This window comes from Anguilla rostrata, chromosome 7 (assembly GCF_018555375.3).
Source record: "Anguilla rostrata isolate EN2019 chromosome 7, ASM1855537v3, whole genome shotgun sequence".
In the NCBI taxonomy this organism is placed as follows: Eukaryota; Metazoa; Chordata; class Actinopteri; order Anguilliformes; family Anguillidae; genus Anguilla; species Anguilla rostrata.
In genome coordinates this window covers 52,362,183-52,380,814 of record NC_057939.1, presented here as the reverse complement: position 1 = coordinate 52,380,814, position 18,632 = coordinate 52,362,183, and the positions used below count along the sequence as shown (strand labels likewise).

Genomic DNA, 18,632 nt, shown 5'->3' with positions numbered 1-18,632 from the left:
CAGTCCTGCATTTCTTTAGTCTAGCATATATTAGTGGAGGATGCCAGGTGTGTGGGGGGTTTAAAAAATTGATTATTACTCTGGGGTTAGAGAACACACACAGAGGTAGAAATGCTGGGCTAGACTGCTGAATATTTCTTGTTTTTCTCCGTATAGATGAGGAAGATGGAAGGGGCCCTGCTGGGCAGAGCCTAATGCTTTATTGCCCACAGTGATAATGGAGTCAAAAAGGGCAAGAGTTGAGGAGAATAGGCAAATGGTAAAGACGACCCACATTTATGGGGTTTAAACTTCCTCTGGATGCTCTTCTCCCGAGAGGCAGGTCCCATGAGAGCTGCGTATGAAAGCCGGTCCTGTTACCCGTGTTTACACGGAGACTCATCAGCTTAGCTCGTCGTATCTGAGCACCAAATTCTTTAGAACGGCTACATTATAAAACATCGGGTCTGGAGCAGAGAGAGAGGCTAACGGCTTGTGTCGTTGGGGTTGAGGAAACGCGGAAAAAGCTTCATTTCGCTCGCTCACAGATTGTATCGTTTTCAAAAACCGAAATGGTAAAAACAAACAAAACCAAACCAAAAAAAAAAAAAACACGCAAATTGGTTTTTCTGATTGCTCCCGTTTTCGAACGCGTGCGTGTCAAACGCGAGCCTCACTTCTTTTAAAAGGGGAATTTCGCCTAAGAGCCGTTTAAAAACGCGCAGTTTTTGACCTTGAGGAGGTCGTCGATATCCGTCTCTCCGAGCGCGTCTCCCGCACAAAGCCGAGACTGACACCTCAATCACGGCGGAGCCGCGAGCTGGAGCGGCGGCCTCTTCATAAACGCCCGCCGACGGCGGATTGATGGGCCAGCGGGGCCTGATGGGCGAGAGCGCCGCCGCGGCGAGTTCTTACGGACGGCCGAATCGTTAAATAATCCCAGCCAATGTCACGCTCCCCCCCCCCCCCACCCACCCCCACCCTTTTACAAGTCACTCAGCGTTTATGGAGAGTGACGCCACGGCTTCTGATGGATGCTGAAGGGTATCCTTTCTTTCGGTCTCACAACAATGTCCTCGGCGCGCCAGGAGGGACAATGACACGGCCCCGCGCTTAACGATCAGCGATGGCGGCTACAGCCGCGCGAGAGCCGAGCGGCAGAGTCTTCACATGTAAGGTAAATAGCCCGTTGCCTACACTATGGCAGAACATGTCACAGTCCGCTTCTTTATGAAGACACTGTACCTGCTGGGCGCTAGGCAGATACTGCAGTTTGTGAGAAAAGTGAGAAAAAGAGAAAACATGTCAGAGCTTGCCAATAGGCATTTGCACATTCACACATTTACAGGACATTAATTTATTTAGCATTATGTTCTTATCCAGAGAATGCCAAAGGCCTGAGATAGCATTTGTCTTTAAACCAGTAAATACGCTGAAACTTCCAGTAGTGAGCAGTTTTTTCTTTTTCAAGTCCACAACAGCAAATCTGCCAGACCAGCAGGTAAAATACGTGTTGTGCAAGAACTTCCTTTTCCCCTACCATGCTTAAAAAACCGTTTCCAGGGCCACAAATCGGGAATGATGCACTGGCATTCCAAATAAAACCAGGAATGCTGGGAAATTTGGTCCCATTCGCACTTCAGACGCGCAACTGGCAGAAACATTTTGAATGTTTATCCATTCCATTTTGTAAATTGAATTTTAAAGACATAACCAACAGAATATAATCACAGCTTGATATTTAAACTCTATGGGGCTCTAATGCAAGCAAAACACTTGTGCCGAGGTGACCTTGGACCCTAGTCAGCAGCACCTGTGCTGGACTGGTGGAGCAGCCACAGGATCCGGGATCTGTGCGCAGGGACCGGCATTTTTACGGATTTAAGGCATCTGCAAAAATCTTCGGCTATAAAACCTGGCCTCGGCGCAAAAGCAATCACACGCCAGCGATAACAGAGAAGCTGACGGGGGCGATTACGAGAATAATAAAAATTTACTGAGTATGATGCAGAAGCATCCGCAAGTGGATACAACAATAAGCTTAGCACCTGAGCGAGAGCCAACTGCATTCTCACTGTCGAAATGGGGCCCACAGCAATGCTATATAAAGTATAAAAACCCCAGAGCAGTACTGACACATAATAGCTGAAATTTTAATCTGCCACATTGAATAAAAAATGTTGGTTGAAATGTAGAGCAGAAAACTGGCTTTTCCATCATATCACAGGACAAAGATAATCTGTGCTCATTTATTTTCATTTAATTGAATATGTAGTGTGATTTTACAAGATCATTTCAGGCCTGGCTTTAGAAAAGTGACAGTTCTGCAGAGATTTATTCAACATTTTCCTTTTAAGAGGAGAACACTTAAAATGAAACTGGTAGAGGACAAAGCAATGAAGGCAATCAACCCCTATAATTTAATCATTTATTTTAAAAAAGGGTAATTATTAAAAGGCAAGTACAGTACATACAAGGTGAACGCGTGCTGAGCAAAGCAAGAACCTGGCTCAATAAAGCACTGAAATAATGTCCTAAAATCAGAAATCCTGAATGCATCAAGAACATTCCTGTAGTAATTTCACATTTGAAGGCTGATTGTTCAAATAATCAGAAGCTTTTAATCACTGTAAAGGCAAAAACTGGAGAAATCAAATTATTTCCATGTTAAGAAATAATAAATCATTAAGTTAAAATGCAATGCGACAGATACCGAATCAAAAAGAAATATGACCACAGAGAATTACGGCATGCGTATAAGTTAAAATTTAAAAACCGACAGAATTCCAACAGAAACGGTGTAACAGTAGATGAACACGAGCCCAGGAAAGGGGGCGGAGCATGTCGACGCTAAAGCACAGCCTCATGCACCGGTGTGGAGTCACGAACAGACGAATCGGCTACGTGAAGTGCCGCCGTGGTCCTCGCCCGCGCGGGGCGTGATGAGATCTCAGCGCCGCTGGTTTACTTATTCAAGCGCGGGGTTCTGCGAGAGCTCGGAGGAAACACTTCGCTCGATTCGCTCGGCGACAGCCTGCAGTTTCCATTCACGTGCGTTTTTAAATTACGCTTGTAACCATACTTTTAACGCGGTATGAACTTTACACCCCAGTTCTCATTAGACCAACAGAACAGCTTTGCAGGTTTGGAAACATTTGACATCAGATTGGCTTTCAGAAGCAGACTCCAGAAAGAGGTTTAACAACAGAACTCGATTGAATGCAGTGCTCAATCATATTTTTTTTTTTTTACCCCTTAAAGGGTAACTCATTAGAAAGCAGCTAATTATCTACAGTTCCTACGATTTTAGTGAGAATAACGTGTTCATAGTGTTGATCCAACAGTCGTCGGAGTCATCATGCACTTTGAGCTCCAACCGTTTCTGTGAAAGACGGGGAAATGTATCCATTAGGCAGCGTTTAAAAAGGAAAGATTCACTCAAATAAAAACATGCATCTCGGGAACTTTACTGCAGAAACCAGCATGTACATCTCAAACACATTCCGCTGGGGGCTGTCGGGTGGCGCACCGAGTCAAAGCCCCGGTCCCCAGCGCAGGGACAGATCCCCAGTCTCGAACCCGACCCTGACCGCGTTAGCCCCGGCTGTAGTGGTGAGAGGCGCGGGGGAACTGCGTAACTGCCGCAGAGAGACGACGGCTCAGCTGCGGGGCGTGTGTGACCTACAGACCTCCAGAGGAGTGATTGCGGGCTCAGCTGGCGGACTGCAGAAGTGAGAATAAGTGTGCTCTGCGTGTGTGTGTGTGTGTGTATGTGTGTGTATACACGTTTGTGCGTATGTGTGTGGGTGCGAGTGCTGTATGTGTGCGTGTGTATGCCTGCGTGTGTGTGTGTATGAACGTGTGTGCATGCGTGCGTGTGTACGTGTGTGTGTGTATGCGTGTGTGTGAGTGCGCACGTACACTAGTCTGTGCCCCCTCAAACTGAATGAGATACTGCAGCAAAGGGACAGGGTAAAAAATACTATCAGCCATTACAAATTGGGAGAAAAATGGGCTCAACCGTTCTACTGACTTTACGACAATTTAGCGCTTTGATACAGCTCAGATGTAATTTGACAGGACATCTCCTGAGGACAACCCGCGGACAAAACGCCGGACAGCCAGGTGCACAGCGGAGAAAGGTCAGGGTGAATCCATCTCATTTTTATTCCCTGTAAATGACAAATTACCTGGCTCTTTAACAGTCTGAGTATTTCCCAGAAGGTCTCCTGGTTCGCCTGGCGAAACCCTGTTGGGCTGCTGTTCTTCTGCTGTCCTTTTTAGTTCCTCCTAAAATTAACAGAATAGTTCACAAACATTAAGCCCTGCTAAGAAATCAGAATGCGTACATACATGTACTACTTCATAAGTATATTCAGCCCAGCACACACACTCACTGGGACAGACTGTTCACTGCCAGAAAGGTCTCTCAAGACTCTCTCTTCAAATGTGTTCTTTCTATGCTTTCCGGCAGGTTTACTGAAGGTTTGTATAATGTTATGAACTACGCATTCCACTCTTAATTCATACATACCTCTGACAGGACCGCAAGTTGTAAAGGCAAATCTTCCACTTTGACAAAATCGTCTTCGTCAGACTTACTGGTTAGATTTTCTGTATCATCTACCTAACAGTTAAACACAGGGTCAGAACGAGGCAGTTCCAGACGTGTTGGTACGCTGATAGCATGGTTACCAAGTCAGTTTATAGACGATCTTGATTCTCTAAGAGCTATTTTCGAAAATCAGCCCCAAAGAAATATCATGGTTAAACGGGATCGTCGTCTATACAAAAGCTCACGCGACAGGTGTAGTGGAACCTTAGAAAAATAGTTTAGTACATAAATACTGTTTCATGAAAAACTGGAAGTACGCACATGATCTTACTCATACTACCTGAAGACCCAATGTAGCAAATCTTCCACTTGCAAAATCTTTGCAACTTTGGCTAATCGAGCTCTACCATAACACAGGTTAGACAGACAGGTTCAACTCGGTTGTGACCGCTGCGTATGCTGTTCCTTCCAACAGCTGCAAATTTTACGAGCAGTTGATTTAAAGCCTAATTTTCGAAACATGAAAGCACCCATTAGAAATTAAAGCGAGAATTTGGGATTGCAAAGGTAACAAAAACCACATCCAAAGTGGCTTAAAAGTTATGCTATACAAATACATGTTTATGAAAATAACCTGGAGAATAAAGAGATCCATAAAATGCAAATTAAAAAGATAAATAAGTTACTAATATACCTGGGGTATGAGTCCCGATGAACTAAAGACTATTTCATGTCAATATCAGTAAAATGACACTATTCTGTGAAAGTATTTTGTGTACTTGAAAAAGCAAGCCACATCAAGGTTATAGTTACTATGAACATGATCTTGATTTAACACTGTGCACTGTGGTAAAAACAGTGTGTGTGTGTGTGTGTGTGTGTGTCTGTCTGTGTGTGTGTGTGTGTGTGTCTGTGTGTTGTGTGGTGTGTGTTTGTGTGTGCGTGTGTCTGTGTCTGTGTGTGTGTGTGTGTTTGTGTGTGCGCGGTTGTGGTTGTGTGTGTGTGTGTGTGTCTGTGTGTGTATGTGTGTCTGTGTGTGTTGTGTGTGTTGGGTTGTGTGTTGTGTGTGTGTGTGTGTGTGTGTGTGTGTGTGTGTGTGTGTGTGTGTGTGTGTGTGGTGTGTGTATGTGTGTGTGTGTGTGTGTGGTGTGTGTGTGTGTGTGTGTGTGTGTGTGTGTGTGTGTGTGTGTGTGTGTGTGTGTGTGTGTGTGTGTGTGTGTGTGTGTGTGTGTGTGGTGTGTTGTGTGTGTGTGTGTGTGTGGTGTGTGTGTGTGTGTTGTTGTGTGTGGTGTGTGTGGGTGTGGGTGTGTGTGTGTGTGTGTGGGTGGTGTGTGTGTGTGTGTGTGGTAGTGTGTGTGTGTGTGTGTGTGTGTGGTGTGTGTGTGTGTGTGTGTGTTGTGTGTGTGTGTGTAGTGTGTGTGTGTGTGTGTGTGTCTCTCACTCACGTCCTCGTTAATCATGACGGGAGAGTCGGTGTTGGGGCTGGAGGTGGGCGTGGCCTCTGGGACGGGTGCGCTGGCGGTAAGGGCGGGGCCCCCGCGCTCGCTCCTCCCCCCCCTCTCCTCCTCCGCCGACTCCGCCCCGCCGCCCGTCACTTTGGGGAGCAAGCGAACGGAAAAGGTGACGCTCCCCTTTCCGGCGAAACGCGCCGCCGCCGCTAACCGATCCCCGAGACGTTCGCCGCCTCCTTTCACAAACTGTCAACTGACGCATCGTTTATTTTTATCTTCCCCCCACAAAAGAACACATCGCCCGCATTTTAATTGTAAATTAGCCCTGGGTGGCAAACGGAAGAGGCAATTAAAGAAAGACAGGAGCAGCAGCGGCAGCTCTCTCTTTTTGACGTGAACGTGTAACACACTGAGGCTCTGTGGCTTCAGGCGGAAGCATCCGGACCGTACCGTCAGAGCAGCCCGCAGATCCGTCTCCCAGCTCAGCGTCCCGCCTCGCGTCCGCCTGGGCTCCGTTCCTTTTCTGAGAAACAGCGAAGAGCAGATTCTAACGCGCGCTTCGGCCCGCCAGTCTCCGCGGATGGGAGACTGTTGCAGTGCAGACGCTGCATACACTGAGGCATTAAGACTCAAACCGGCTTCCAGCTGATCGCAGAATTCTGCAGTCTGAGCTTATTGTGGTTTAGAAGATTTTACAGACTCTCTGTCCAAATTATTCTCATTTTGTCAGGGACTCTCGTGGCTTGAAAATGAGGGCTAGTGTACACAATCTGGAACAGCCCAATCTAAGAAGCAACATAGGCAGAGGTACATTCATTTCCTACAGTGGGTAAGAATGGAATAAAATCCAAAATAAAAAATAAATCTGCCTGCACTTTGAATAATTTTAAGAAACAATTGAAGAACTGCCCCCTGAGTAAAATATCAGTGAATTTCCTATTTTTGAACAGCTGTTAATATTGTAACCATTTGAATATGTGTCTCTATAATGTGTAATGAGGAAGCTCATGCAGGCTAAACCTTTTTCCTAGCCAAGTCTTCAGAACCGCAATGGAAGTAAGACATGTGACTTTATAGTGTTATACAGATAGATTAGGTACCATACGCACATCTGTGTTCTGTATTTTGAGTATTAAATGGCGTACTGCACGGACGTGGCCTACCTGCTCCTGCTGTCCGGCCGGCTCGCTGCTGGCCTGCATGGAAGTCTGCACGTCCACGGGCCCCGCCTCAAACTCCTCCAGCTCCTCGTCCTCGTTCTCGTCCTCCCCACTGCCGTAGTTAGTGAGGGGCTGGGTCTCCGCCTTGGACAGGTCTGCAAGCACAGCGTGCACAGGGTTCGCCCGAATTCACCGCGTCCGCCCCCACGCCCATCCCCCCCACGCCCATCCCTAAACCAGCCCTGACATCGGTTCACCCCAGTCCATCCCTCTCCCATTTCTGAACACGACCGCCATTTTGTGCCCCTAGGCTTACGTATAGAGAGAGGAAGTCCTTCGCTGTCATCATCTTCCTCGTCCTCTTCCTCCCTCTCCGAGGCATCCCCGCTCGGGCCGTCCTGCGTCTTGGGGGCGTTGGCGACGTTCCCCTTCTCTGTGTCATCCCTGTCCTAAAATACCACACACAACAGTAAATACCCCTTTACGGGACATTTCAGATTTACAAGGACTTGACAAAGCCAGTACCAGAAATGACTGGCTATTTAATACCATAACAAAACGATAATGAATAGGCATCTGTCTTGGTTATTAATTCCCTTTTAGACAGTCAACCACAAATGCAAAGCAGTGGAGCCCTATGACTCACTGAATGATCTGTGTGTGAATGGCTCTTGGTACATCCTGCTGTCAGCCAACTGTCATTTACAAAACTTTGTTTGCAAGAACCACTTTATTCACACACTTACTATATACTACCGAGTATTCAGACAGTAGCCTCAAAGTGTTCAGTGCTGAGAATGAGGGAGGTTTGGCACGTTTGAGCTTTGAGTTGATTAATTCAAAGCTCAAATGATAAAATTAGAAGTTGTTTCAGTTCATCAAAAGTATCTGAAAATCTGACAGCTTCATCCAAAGAGCACATGCCCTATGTTAATCTGCGAAGGAAGAGAGTAGGGTCTCTTTCAGATTTCTTCTGTGAAATATGACAGAGCACAAGCTTACTTTGTCTTCATCATGAAAGCCTGCTGAGAATGGCTGAGCTTCCCGTAGTTTCTTTTCCTGGTAACAGAGAATATTTTGTTGCGTTTAAATACTGTACATCGATTCTCAGGAGAATATTCACAGTCACATTTTTAGTGAAGGAGCTAAAGAAAGCTTAAATATACACTAATTTACTGATGTCAAAAATGGTAGGCAAAAATTGCTACCATTTATTCACTTAGCATATTAGCATATTTACAAACGGATGTGCAGATCTGGACAGTCTATGGTGCAGATACATCCTGTTAGAACAGACAGACAGGAAGGAGCACACGCAGACAGGAAGGAGCACACGCAGACAGGAAGTCGCTGCTCACCCAGGCCTCGGGCGGGTTTTTGATGATCATGGCGTTGGCCCGCTTCCGGAACCTCCTGCGGGGGCCGTCCAGGTCCTGCATCAGCCGGAAGAAGGCCAGCTCGTTGAACAGGGTCTCGGAAATGGCCACCAGCAGGTCCTCTCCACACTCGCGCAGCGGCCGCCCGCAGAACCTGCTCAGAGACTCCTGCAGAGAGGCAGACCGAATCAGCCAAAACGCACCGAACGGAAGCGCCGTTATCCGGCCACACAGACAGAACCAAACGCTTTAAGCAGTCGGAACAGACCGCATTAACATTCAGCCAGGTTGGGAAACAGAATTCAAATTAATCACAAGATGTTCTCTGAGGATTTTCAATTAATGAATTTAACTTTAATTAATTGAATGACTTGACTGAAACGGAAGAGACCACAGTCCTCTGTAGAGGACGCGGGGAGCACTGGACCAAACTGAAACTGAAACAGAACAGACCAGTCCTCTGTAGAGGACTCGGGGGGCACGGACCTGCAGAATGCTGCCCAGCTGCTTGTGGAAGAAGCGGACGAACTCCTTGCTCTCGTCGTTCTGCTGCGTCAGGGTCATCACCATGCGCCGGATGGAGGTGAGGAGCTGCGTGGAGCACACGTCGTCCATGTGCTCCTGAACAAACGACACGCACGGCCAGCGTTACCACACACAACCGCACGCGCTCTCTCTCATACAGTGGAGTTTAGACTCTACTCGCTCACTCTCCAGGAGACACTGACCATTCAAAACGCAATGTAAAAATTAGTGAGCTTGTCCAGTCAGTTAGCATTAGCAGTACTCACAGAGCAAGGCATGAGAGTGCATGATATCGATCTAGTCAGTAAACAAGAAACATGTATTTTATCTATTAATTTAAAAAAAGATTTAAATATTGTTTTGCTTTTCTATGTCATAGCTATATATATTTAACTAGCTTCAATGACTATTCAGAATTAAAAAGATCACGGTGAATCATGTATTTTCAACCGACACAAACCAGTATAACACATTTCTGTTCTTCTGACCTGTAAGAAGGGCAGGACCTCGGACATGATGGCCTTGATCTGCCGGTCCAGCTGCTGCGTGTCGATCTGCGGGCAGCGCACCCCGGAGAACATCTGGCCGAGGATGTTCTGGCCTTCGGAGGGGCCTGGGGAGGCGAACGGCCCGGTTAGCGGTTAGCGCGCGCGTGTGTGGGAGCGTGTACGGGCGAGAGAAACACGGTCCCCTAAAAGCACAGCGTGGCGAGCCCAGCAGGAGGAAGCGCCCAAGCGTTAGTGGAGCGGTTACCTGGCGGCAGGGCGGCGGCGGCGGCGGCACTGGGGTCGGCCGCGGCGGCAGCGGAGGAGGAGGAGGAGGCGGGATCGGCGGCGGCGGCGGCGTTCTCGCTAAGCTTCATGCGCTCGTACTCCCTGATCCTAGCCAGCGCTTTATCTAAGTGAATCACCGTGTTCCCTGCACCGGAGAGAGCGAGCGTCAGGCGCCGTTACCCCGGCGACCGCGGCGGTGACGGCGGCGGCGGCGGCGACCGCGGCGGCTCTCACTCACCCAGGTCGTCGCTGGCGAACGGGTCCAGGATGGACGAGGTGGACAGGGTGCTCTCGTTGTCCAGCGAGCCGACGCCATCGTTCAGGCTCCGGCTGGCGTAGAGGGCCTTCGCCACGTTCTTCTCAGAGACGTCCTGAGGTCGAAGGGTGGACACGGTCAACGGCTACGATCCCACCGAAAACACATCAGAACTGTTGTGTACAATCCTGGGGCCGTCAGTAATGTGTTTATTACAGCAGATTCTGGCATACAGGGCTCAATCATTCATGACCAAGGGCTTCTGCCGCCTATGACACTGTACATGAGCTTTGTGACCCCAGTGCAAACTCAGAGCAGTGTGTAGAGTATAAAATAGATAAGGATATGTCCCTAATAAATAGTAATGTAATGTATGCAATTAAACATTTAACAGTTTTCATTATGCAGAACTCCCCTGAGAGCATATGATAATAACAATGAATGTACACACCCCCCAGAGATACTCATATGTGTTCAGGTTTACATATTCAGGACTTAATACAGATACATCCACAGACAGTGTGGTGTAATTCCTATGGATGATTCTGAAATCGCTGCGCAGTCTTACACCGTCGCTGGTGGCCAGGCTCTCGCTGGGCGTGAGGTCAGAATTGGAGGCAGCCCAGACAGGAGAGCTTAGAGACGCAGCCGCCTCCTCCCCCACGTCCTTCTCAGTCAAGTGCCTGCTCACTATGTCCTACAGGGTGCACAGAAACACCACACAGGCCCGTTAAACATACAAGTGCCTGCTCACTATGTCCTACAGGGTGCACAGAAACACCACATCCATTAAATATGCAAGTTCCTACTCACTATGTCCTACAGGTTACACAAAAACACCACACAGGCCCATTAAACATGCAAGTGTCTGCTCATTATGTCCTACATAGTACACAAAAACACCACATCCATTAAATATGCAAGTGCCTGCTCTCTATGTCCTACAGGTACCACAAAAACACCGCACAGACCCATTAAACATGCACGTGCAGGATTTAAGGCAGTCACCTGTAAGGCAAAAAGCGCTCTCTGACGCAGGTAGTCCGTGTTGAGCAGCTGCAGCTCGTGGAAGAGCTCGATGAGGAAATGGGGCCGGGACTCGTTTTGGGAGATCAGAGAAGCCACTTCTGAATAAATGGTCTCCCGCAGAGCCTCGAACAGGGAAAAATCACTGCTGGTGTCTGTGAAACAAAAAATGTGTTATATTCTCAACACCTGGGAGAATAATATTTCCCACAAGCTCACAGATCATTGCTACCCCTGCCCCGATCCCACCTGTCATCGGGGGGGGGGGGTGTCAAAGCCTCCAGTTGTCACCCCCCTCGATGACAGCCCTGTTGTACACATCCGTAACAATAGCAGCCATTGGGATAAAACAGAAGATAATGGAAAATGTGTGCTATTCCCTCAGGTGCCTGCAGAGGGCGCATTTTGAAACTGAATGCAGCCACAAACGAAAATGTTCCCAACAGTGGTACACAACTTTTGACTTCTTAAAATGCTACCAATCTTTGCAGTCTGAAAGAACTAAACCTCACTTTGTACGTGGGGCACCAGTTCAGATAGAATACCAATTATCCTGGAATCGGGATGTGATAAACAAACAAATAGTCAATGTCTTGCTTTTTGGCTCGTTCCCAACTCCAAACTAAAAACTGCAATCTCATTCATCAAGGATCCTCACACTGACCTATACCACCAACTCAAGGACATATCTACTTATTTCAAAGGCTAATTTACTTAAATTTAAATAACCATCAGAACTGTACAGTAGGGTATATCAAAAGTGTTGCATCACTTAAACAAAAAAAATATCCGCACTATAAACCACCGCTTTCAAAGTCATGCAAATTCTTCAAAACCTTTCATCTTTCTAATTTGACTTTCAGGGAGCGTGCGAAGCATCCATTGTGATTCACGCCACAAGCGGCCAATCGATAGACGCGGATGCAAGTAAAATGCTAACGCATCCATTCTGCCACGCGGCACTCGAGCTCATTTGGTTTCTCAACGAGGCAAGCGTTGCGTTACCTGGACGCCCGCCAACCGAAAAGATAAAAGAATGAATTAGTAATCTAATGATGCAAAAAGGGTGCGAGGATGACCGGACGGCCATACCGAACAGCACGTTAACATGCGGGGGGAGATTTTACCTTGAACTTCAGTGCATGCAATTCGGTTAGAGAGGAAAGGGGTCCTCCAAGCATACGCTGTACGGAGCAGGACAAACAGGAAGGGGCACACGGATTAGAGAAACGCAGGCGGGGGGTGAGAATAAACATCATAACATCAGAAAACATCCTTTTCTGTAGACGGTTAATAAAACAAAGAGCAGAAAAGAAATGTCAAAGGAAAAAGTGCATGTGATGTGTGACACTGCCCTCTGCTGTTCTCCGAGAAGACCTGCAACAGTTCGATATGTTTGTCTAAACATCTAAACTCTGTGGAATTTCCTTCATCAGTTCTGCTGCTATTTCCCTAAATCGCTGGACAGAGATGACAGCAGAGACTGCTAATCTGCTGTTTTTTAGACTGCTTTGCTTTAGGACATTAGTCAGGGAAAAAGTCAGGGCCAGTTACAGCAGGACTAAGTGAACACCATGGACTACACAGAATGTGACTGATATATTTGGAAGAGAACCCAGACCTCTTTTTTGACTACTTGACTGTTTTGTGAGGGAAAAGAAATTGTGCTCTTTAAATCCTACACGTGATCGTCCTATCAGAGCGGAGCGCGTGCCCTGGCAGCTCACCGGACGAGAGCTCCTTGCTCTTCTGGGCCGTGGGTTTGCTGCCCAGCTTCTCCTTTGTGAGCTTGTCCAGGATGCTCTCCGGACGCTCCGTCTCCCTGCTCTGAGGACCCTTCCCCCTGCTGTAGTCACTGGCACTGGACACACTGCCGCTTACCACACCTGGAACAGCACACCGTAACCGTAACTACCATCGCCGAGCGACAGGGACCCTGGAGAACAGTCCTCAGCTGCTCCGTTTCACAGAGCAAAGAGTAACAGTCCATTACAGTCAGAGAGGCCAGGTGAGCACTCTGCAGAGTATCGCTAGGTTAGAGATCTGTCTGTGTTCCAGCCATCCTCACCATCCTTTGATGTCTCTCATTAACCCTTTAAACTGTACTGCTACTTTGGTAAAACTTTGGCCAACTGGTCTCGTCAAAGACAAATCTGACTGGAAGGTGGAAGTCAAATGGTTGGTAGCAGGGGTGTCCAATCCTATCTGGAAAAGGCCAGTGAGGGTGCAGGTGTTTGTTACAGCCCAGCACTAACACACCTGATTCTACTTACCAAGGTCCTGATTGGAGACCATGACCAGTTAATTAGTAGAATCGGGTGTCTTAGTGTGGGGCTAAAATAAAAACCTGCACCCACACTGGCCCTTTTCCAATAAGATTAGACACCCCAGGTCAGGGCACATGACATCACACACCTGGCTTCCTGCCGAGGGCCTTGCCCCGCCTCTTCCTGTTCAGGACCTTGGAGGTTTTGTCTTTGGAGGCGAGCAGGGCCTGTGCTGAGGCCTTCTTCGACCTGAAGGTTTTGGCGACGGTGGCAGGGTCCGAGGGGTCCGGCACACCCCCCAGCGTCCCCTCCTCCACCCGTCTGCCGCCGAGGACCCTGGGAGGCTGCGGCCGGGCGCCGGGTCTCTGGGTCTGCCCGCCGGTGCCCGCCATGCCAGGGGGCGCCGGGTCGGTGCCCGCTCTGCCGTCGGCGCGGTCCGCACAGCCACCACCTTCGGTCTTCGTCCTGTTCCTGTCAAACAGGAAGTCATTTACTCTCCCAGTCTCCTTCACGCTGACCTCTGACCTGTGCATTTACAGTTTATGGACGGATACAGGGGGTACACAATCGCCTAAGTGTTTTGGTTGGACACACCACACATTTACAAGTCATCTTTCTTAAAGGAAACTGACCTGGCACAGCCGAGCTCAGCACATTCCCTGCCAGTAATTACGAAATGCTTAAGAATTTTCCGGAAAAAAAAGTTTGTTTGAAGTTCTCAGATGAGATGAAAATGCTAATGTTAGTCACAGGCTGCGCTGCGTAACTCTTCAGAGAAAAGCCCGAGGAGTTCTGAACAGAAGCACTCAACTGAGCCGGTGACATTTTGATTAACACCGCAGCCAGACAGAACAGCTTGGCTGTGAATGTCTCCCTGTGGCCCTGCCGCAGCCTGAACACCGCGCAGTCTGACGCAGCAGTACATTCACCGAGGGGACAGACCGGCAACAGATGGAGATCCGCACAGCGCCACAAAGCCGGAGACATTTTCATTACGGAAAGAGCTGAAACGGAGGCCTAAATGTGTGAAGACGCACCGAGCGCCGTCTATAGAGGAGGGAAATAAAGGCATCGATGTTCTTCGGGGTGGTGAGCAGGTGCTCTGCGCCCAGAAAACCAACTAAATAAATCAATCATTAGCGCGACGCTACCGAGCGTTTCGCTTGTTTAACTGAGAAGCACAGGGGCCATGGGAACGCAGGCGCTTTGGGCATCTGGCCAGTGTGGGTACTAGCGAGCAGCGCTAGCACTGACGCGGTGTAACGTGCGCATTACTGAGCGCGTGCAGACGTGGTTCGCACCGCTTGTCCCCGCCGGCGGACCAGCTCTCGAAAGGCTGCGGGAAGCCGACGCCCTCGGGCGTGGCGGAGGCGGAGCCGCCGGGATCGCCCGGCCGTGGCGAGCCGCTGTCCTGGGCCCCGAGGTTCTGGTAGAACTCCCCCACGCCCGGGGGGAACAGGGGGCTGTAACTGAACCCTGAGGAGAGAGGGATGTGCCAGTTTAGAGACAGAGCCAACCAGGCTCAGCCACAGCCAGGAACATCTCACACAGGAACTGCAGCATCACTCTGAACCAGTCAATTCACAAGCACGCAGGCTACCGTTCCAACCCTCTGAAGAGCAGCTCGTTTGGAATGCTTCTTCAAAATTCTAAATCAGCGTTCTACAACTCCACTGCTTTCAGTTACCGGTAGTGACTGTGACATCATCATCAGAATGTTCAGCTTAAGAACATTCTAATCACATATTTGTGACCTTGCACATTAAAGGGTTAAATAGAAATGGACTGTGTTCTACCTTGGGTTAAAAACAGATGTACAGATGGAATTAAATAATTCTGTAACAAAATTCCAAAGACATCAGCACTCAGCATTTTTCAGTAATAGTAAGAATAAATATGTAATCTTTACAAATCCTAAAAAATGGTAAGGGTGGATATTTTATGGATGTATTCTATACATTTTTTTCCCGTCCCCTCTACTTTTTGGAATCGTCGCTGAGTCTTTTCTCACACTGAAGCAGCGCTTCCTCAGAGGTACATACCAGGAGACAGATAGGAGCAGTTTCCGAGCCCCGGCAGGTTGATGGTATTTAATGGGGGGGGGGAAGCGAGGGGGGAGAAGGCGGGGCTGGGCTCCTGATTTGTGCTTTGCTCCGCCGGCTGTGATTGCTGCTGCTGCTGCCGCTGCAGATCGTTCAGCACCTGTTTCAATCTGTAAATAACACGCGCCGTTACTTTATCCCCTCGTACCGAGCAGATCTGATTTGTGCCAAAGATGGAAATATTATAATACATAAGCATCCGGTCGTAAAAACCCGTATAATACCCACGGTGCCCTTCGGGAGCCCGTAAAAGGCGTTTCACCTCTGAACGTTGCTCTGTTGCCATGCCAACTGCGCGTAGCACTGGTTGAGCTGGTGCATAACGACGTGCACCTGCGGAGACCCGACGTTGCCCGGCAACATACTGTAGGGGGCGGTCATCAGCGAGGGGAGGATGTAGGACAGCGCCTGAGAGAGAAACAGAGACAGCCGTTCAGAAACAGGACAGTGTGTCTGAGAGAGAAACGGAGACAGCCGTTCAGAAACAGGACAGTGTGTCTGAGAGAGAAACAGAGACTCTGTTCAGAAACAGGACAGTGCCTGAGAGAATTTAGCCTCTCCCTTATTTACACACTCAAAACCCCAATGACATTACTGTACATAGAGTAAATCAAAAGCAAAGAGACGGCCTTTCAGAAGCACACTCAGGCCTGAAGGCTCAAACACATTCTACGCTGCAAGAATTCAAGATGCACAACTCATGTTCAGCTGGGGCGTGGGCATTTAAGCATTAAACAGACACATTTTTATTCAGTAGTACATGATGAGTTTCTAAGAAAACTAGTAACAAAAATTATGTTTAACTTGAAACAAGTATATTAATAACTGGTAATTCAGGAATCTCCAAATGAAATTTCTGTGACTTTATTTCTTAAGGTAAATGGAATATTTATAGATTGTTTATTTAGTTTCTTCTAAATTCTGCTCTGTAGGGGAGTGCACCTGCTGGTCCTGCATGAGCGTCTGGCACACGGAGGTGCTGAAGTCCAGCTGCTTCTGCAGCCGCGCGATCTGCTCCTGCCAGTGCTGTTTCTCCTCCAGGAAGGAGAGCTCCGAGGCCCAGCGCGGGTTCTCCTGGCGCCTCCTGCTCATGCTCCTGCTCATGCTCCGCTGCTCCTGCTGGGACCTGGGGGAGGGCCGGTCGCTCCTGCTCGCCGAGCGCGGGTTCGAGGTCTGCAGGGACCTGGGGGGGTCAGCGGAAACACCGTTCGCTCGTACGTACTGTACAGCACCCGTGACTGCTCTTCCAACGAGAACAGCACAAACTTAATGCGCAAACGCAACCATAGAATCACGGATTAGCGTGTTGATCCTTGCCTAGAAGAGGAATGCGTCCACCTCATTTCTATGGTGCCACATAATACATAATACATAATACAAAGAAAGTGTACAGAGCCCCACCCTAAACAATGATGTCATCCAGGGATTAAGTCAGGTATAAAGCCAGCAGAGAATGCATGCATTGGGGAAACCTAGTGGAGGCTGCATTTCAGGTCTTTAACACTGTGATGGTGTCTTATGAAAAACAAAGAAAGCTATAAACGAGTTCTCGTTACACTTCTGAATTCCAATTCCAATTCATTCACCCAAATGAAAAATAAGTTTTTCAGACAGATGACAGATTTGCCGGTTTTGAAATATAAAATACCAATTATTCTGAGAGTAAGACGGAGCATACGGTATAAAATGAGGACTTTTCGGTTGAGTTCTCCTGAAAGTGAATGTGTGGTAGCAGAATACAAATTCCCCTGTAAGTGAAGGTGTGGTAGTGGTGTATGACTAGGTGAAGGTGTGGTAGACACATACCGGTCTTGTGATTTCCTCGTACTGAGAGACCTGCGCTTCCGGCTGGAGTACGAAGGAAGTTCTTCACTGGAGCTCGAGTCCGCTTCCTCCTCTTCCTCCAGCCCAGGCTCCACCCCCATCATGACGTCATCTTCATACTCATCAAGCATACCCGGTGAGGACCCGCCCCATGCAGCCATCATCCTATAGGAGCATTTCAAAGGCTGTCCGTCATACACACACTAACCTATCAGCAGTTAGTTTTTGGGCGTCATAATTTCTCGCTGTACAACAGCATTTTATGAGGAGCAGGGACTAGTTAGTGATTGTTTTGTGTACATCACAGTACAGGAGTACTTCTTTTTCATTAAACAATTAATAAAATTTTAAATCTAATAATCATTCCATCAGTGTATTAACTTATTTTGCTTTCAATAAGAATAGCCAGCTTATTAAAGGTAAGGAACATTAAATTTTCCGCAACATTATTGTGACGTCCTCGGCATACTTTTCACCCAAACCCAAATGTTTCAGGAGGCCTCCAGGCATATTAAATTTAACAGTGATATTATGGTGAAGGTCTTAGTGTCCATTTTCAGGAAATATGATCATTTAAAGGGCAAGTGCACAGCCCCGTATACAATGAAATAAAGCGCATGCACATCCACTCGTCTTCCAAATGCAAAGTGAATGTTGATCACTGGCTTCTATGAGATAGAGAGCGCAGCAGAACTACAACCCATGACCGAGACAACCCGAGAGGTCAATCAAAGGAAACCGAAGCCCTTGTTGTCATCGGAGACCAGTGTCCTGGTGTAAGGTGCGATTAGGCATTGGTAATGACTCAGGGGCCGACCTCTCATCGGTGGCAGGGCGCTGGGGGGCCTGCTGTGTGGGCCCTGGGCCTTCCTGGGGGGGTTCGTTGAGGACGCTGCGTCTCTGGTGCTCCTCCATGGGGGGGTCGCTCAGGACGTGGCGTCTGTGGTGCTCCTCCTGGGGGGGGTCGCTGAGGACACTGCATCTCTGGTGCTCCTCCTGGGGGGGTTCGCTCAGGACGCTGCGCCTCTGGTGCTCCTCCATCAGAGACTCGAGGTGCTTCCTTCTCTGCCTGAGGTGCTCCCGCAGGATCTGGTGCCTGTGCATCTCGGCCCACAGCTGTGAGGGGGGGGGAGGGAGGGTGGGTTTAGAGACGTGCCTCGCCGCAGGGTCATGAGTGGCACTGGGTGGGTGGGGGTGGGGGGCGTACCTGGTTGTCGGGGGCGGCGGTGGCGGTGGGCTCCACGGTGCGGTTCAGAGCGGCTCCGCGGGCGTTGGCGGCGGGAGTGGACGTGGCGGCGGGGGCCTGGCTCGTGGGCGCGGGATTCTGGGAAGGACAGG

General features: G+C 48.7%; 1 protein-coding gene across 9 annotated transcripts in view; it reads right to left on the bottom strand.

The window, feature by feature from the left end:
- Positions 1 to 2,393: 2,393 nt before the first annotated feature.
- The window catches only part of LOC135260011 (pericentriolar material 1 protein-like), a 26,685-nt gene continuing 10,446 nt past the window's right edge, over positions 2,394 to 18,632 (bottom strand). For 5 of the 9 annotated variants that reach the window (XM_064345048.1, XM_064345049.1, XM_064345051.1 and 2 more), the window contains 25 exons: positions 18,502 to 18,618; positions 18,112 to 18,410; positions 17,277 to 17,459; positions 16,413 to 16,653; positions 15,733 to 15,878; positions 15,411 to 15,580; positions 14,670 to 14,844; positions 13,517 to 13,839; positions 12,829 to 12,987; positions 12,229 to 12,285; positions 11,084 to 11,256; positions 10,644 to 10,772; positions 10,058 to 10,190; positions 9,800 to 9,964; positions 9,535 to 9,659; positions 9,008 to 9,142; positions 8,504 to 8,689; positions 8,148 to 8,204; positions 7,462 to 7,594; positions 7,149 to 7,300; positions 6,436 to 6,508; positions 5,980 to 6,128; positions 4,514 to 4,606; positions 4,170 to 4,269; positions 2,394 to 3,361 (listed from right to left, as the gene is read on the bottom strand). In XM_064345048.1, the coding sequence (XP_064201118.1) occupies positions 3,336 to 3,361; positions 4,170 to 4,269; positions 4,514 to 4,606; positions 5,980 to 6,128; positions 6,436 to 6,508; positions 7,149 to 7,300; positions 7,462 to 7,594; positions 8,148 to 8,204; positions 8,504 to 8,689; positions 9,008 to 9,142; positions 9,535 to 9,659; positions 9,800 to 9,964; positions 10,058 to 10,190; positions 10,644 to 10,772; positions 11,084 to 11,256; positions 12,229 to 12,285; positions 12,829 to 12,987; positions 13,517 to 13,839; positions 14,670 to 14,844; positions 15,411 to 15,580; positions 15,733 to 15,878; positions 16,413 to 16,653; positions 17,277 to 17,459; positions 18,112 to 18,410; positions 18,502 to 18,618 (3,699 nt within the window). In that variant the 3' untranslated portion in view covers positions 2,394 to 3,335. The remainder of the gene's footprint in view (positions 3,362 to 4,169; positions 4,270 to 4,513; positions 4,607 to 5,979; positions 6,129 to 6,435; positions 6,509 to 7,148; positions 7,301 to 7,461; positions 7,595 to 8,147; positions 8,205 to 8,503; positions 8,690 to 9,007; positions 9,143 to 9,534; positions 9,660 to 9,799; positions 9,965 to 10,057; positions 10,191 to 10,643; positions 10,773 to 11,083; positions 11,257 to 12,228; positions 12,286 to 12,828; positions 12,988 to 13,516; positions 13,840 to 14,669; positions 14,845 to 15,410; positions 15,581 to 15,732; positions 15,879 to 16,412; positions 16,654 to 17,276; positions 17,460 to 18,111; positions 18,411 to 18,501; positions 18,619 to 18,632) is intronic. The other 4 variants (XM_064345050.1, XM_064345055.1, XM_064345047.1 and 1 more) reach the window with 3 other exon arrangements.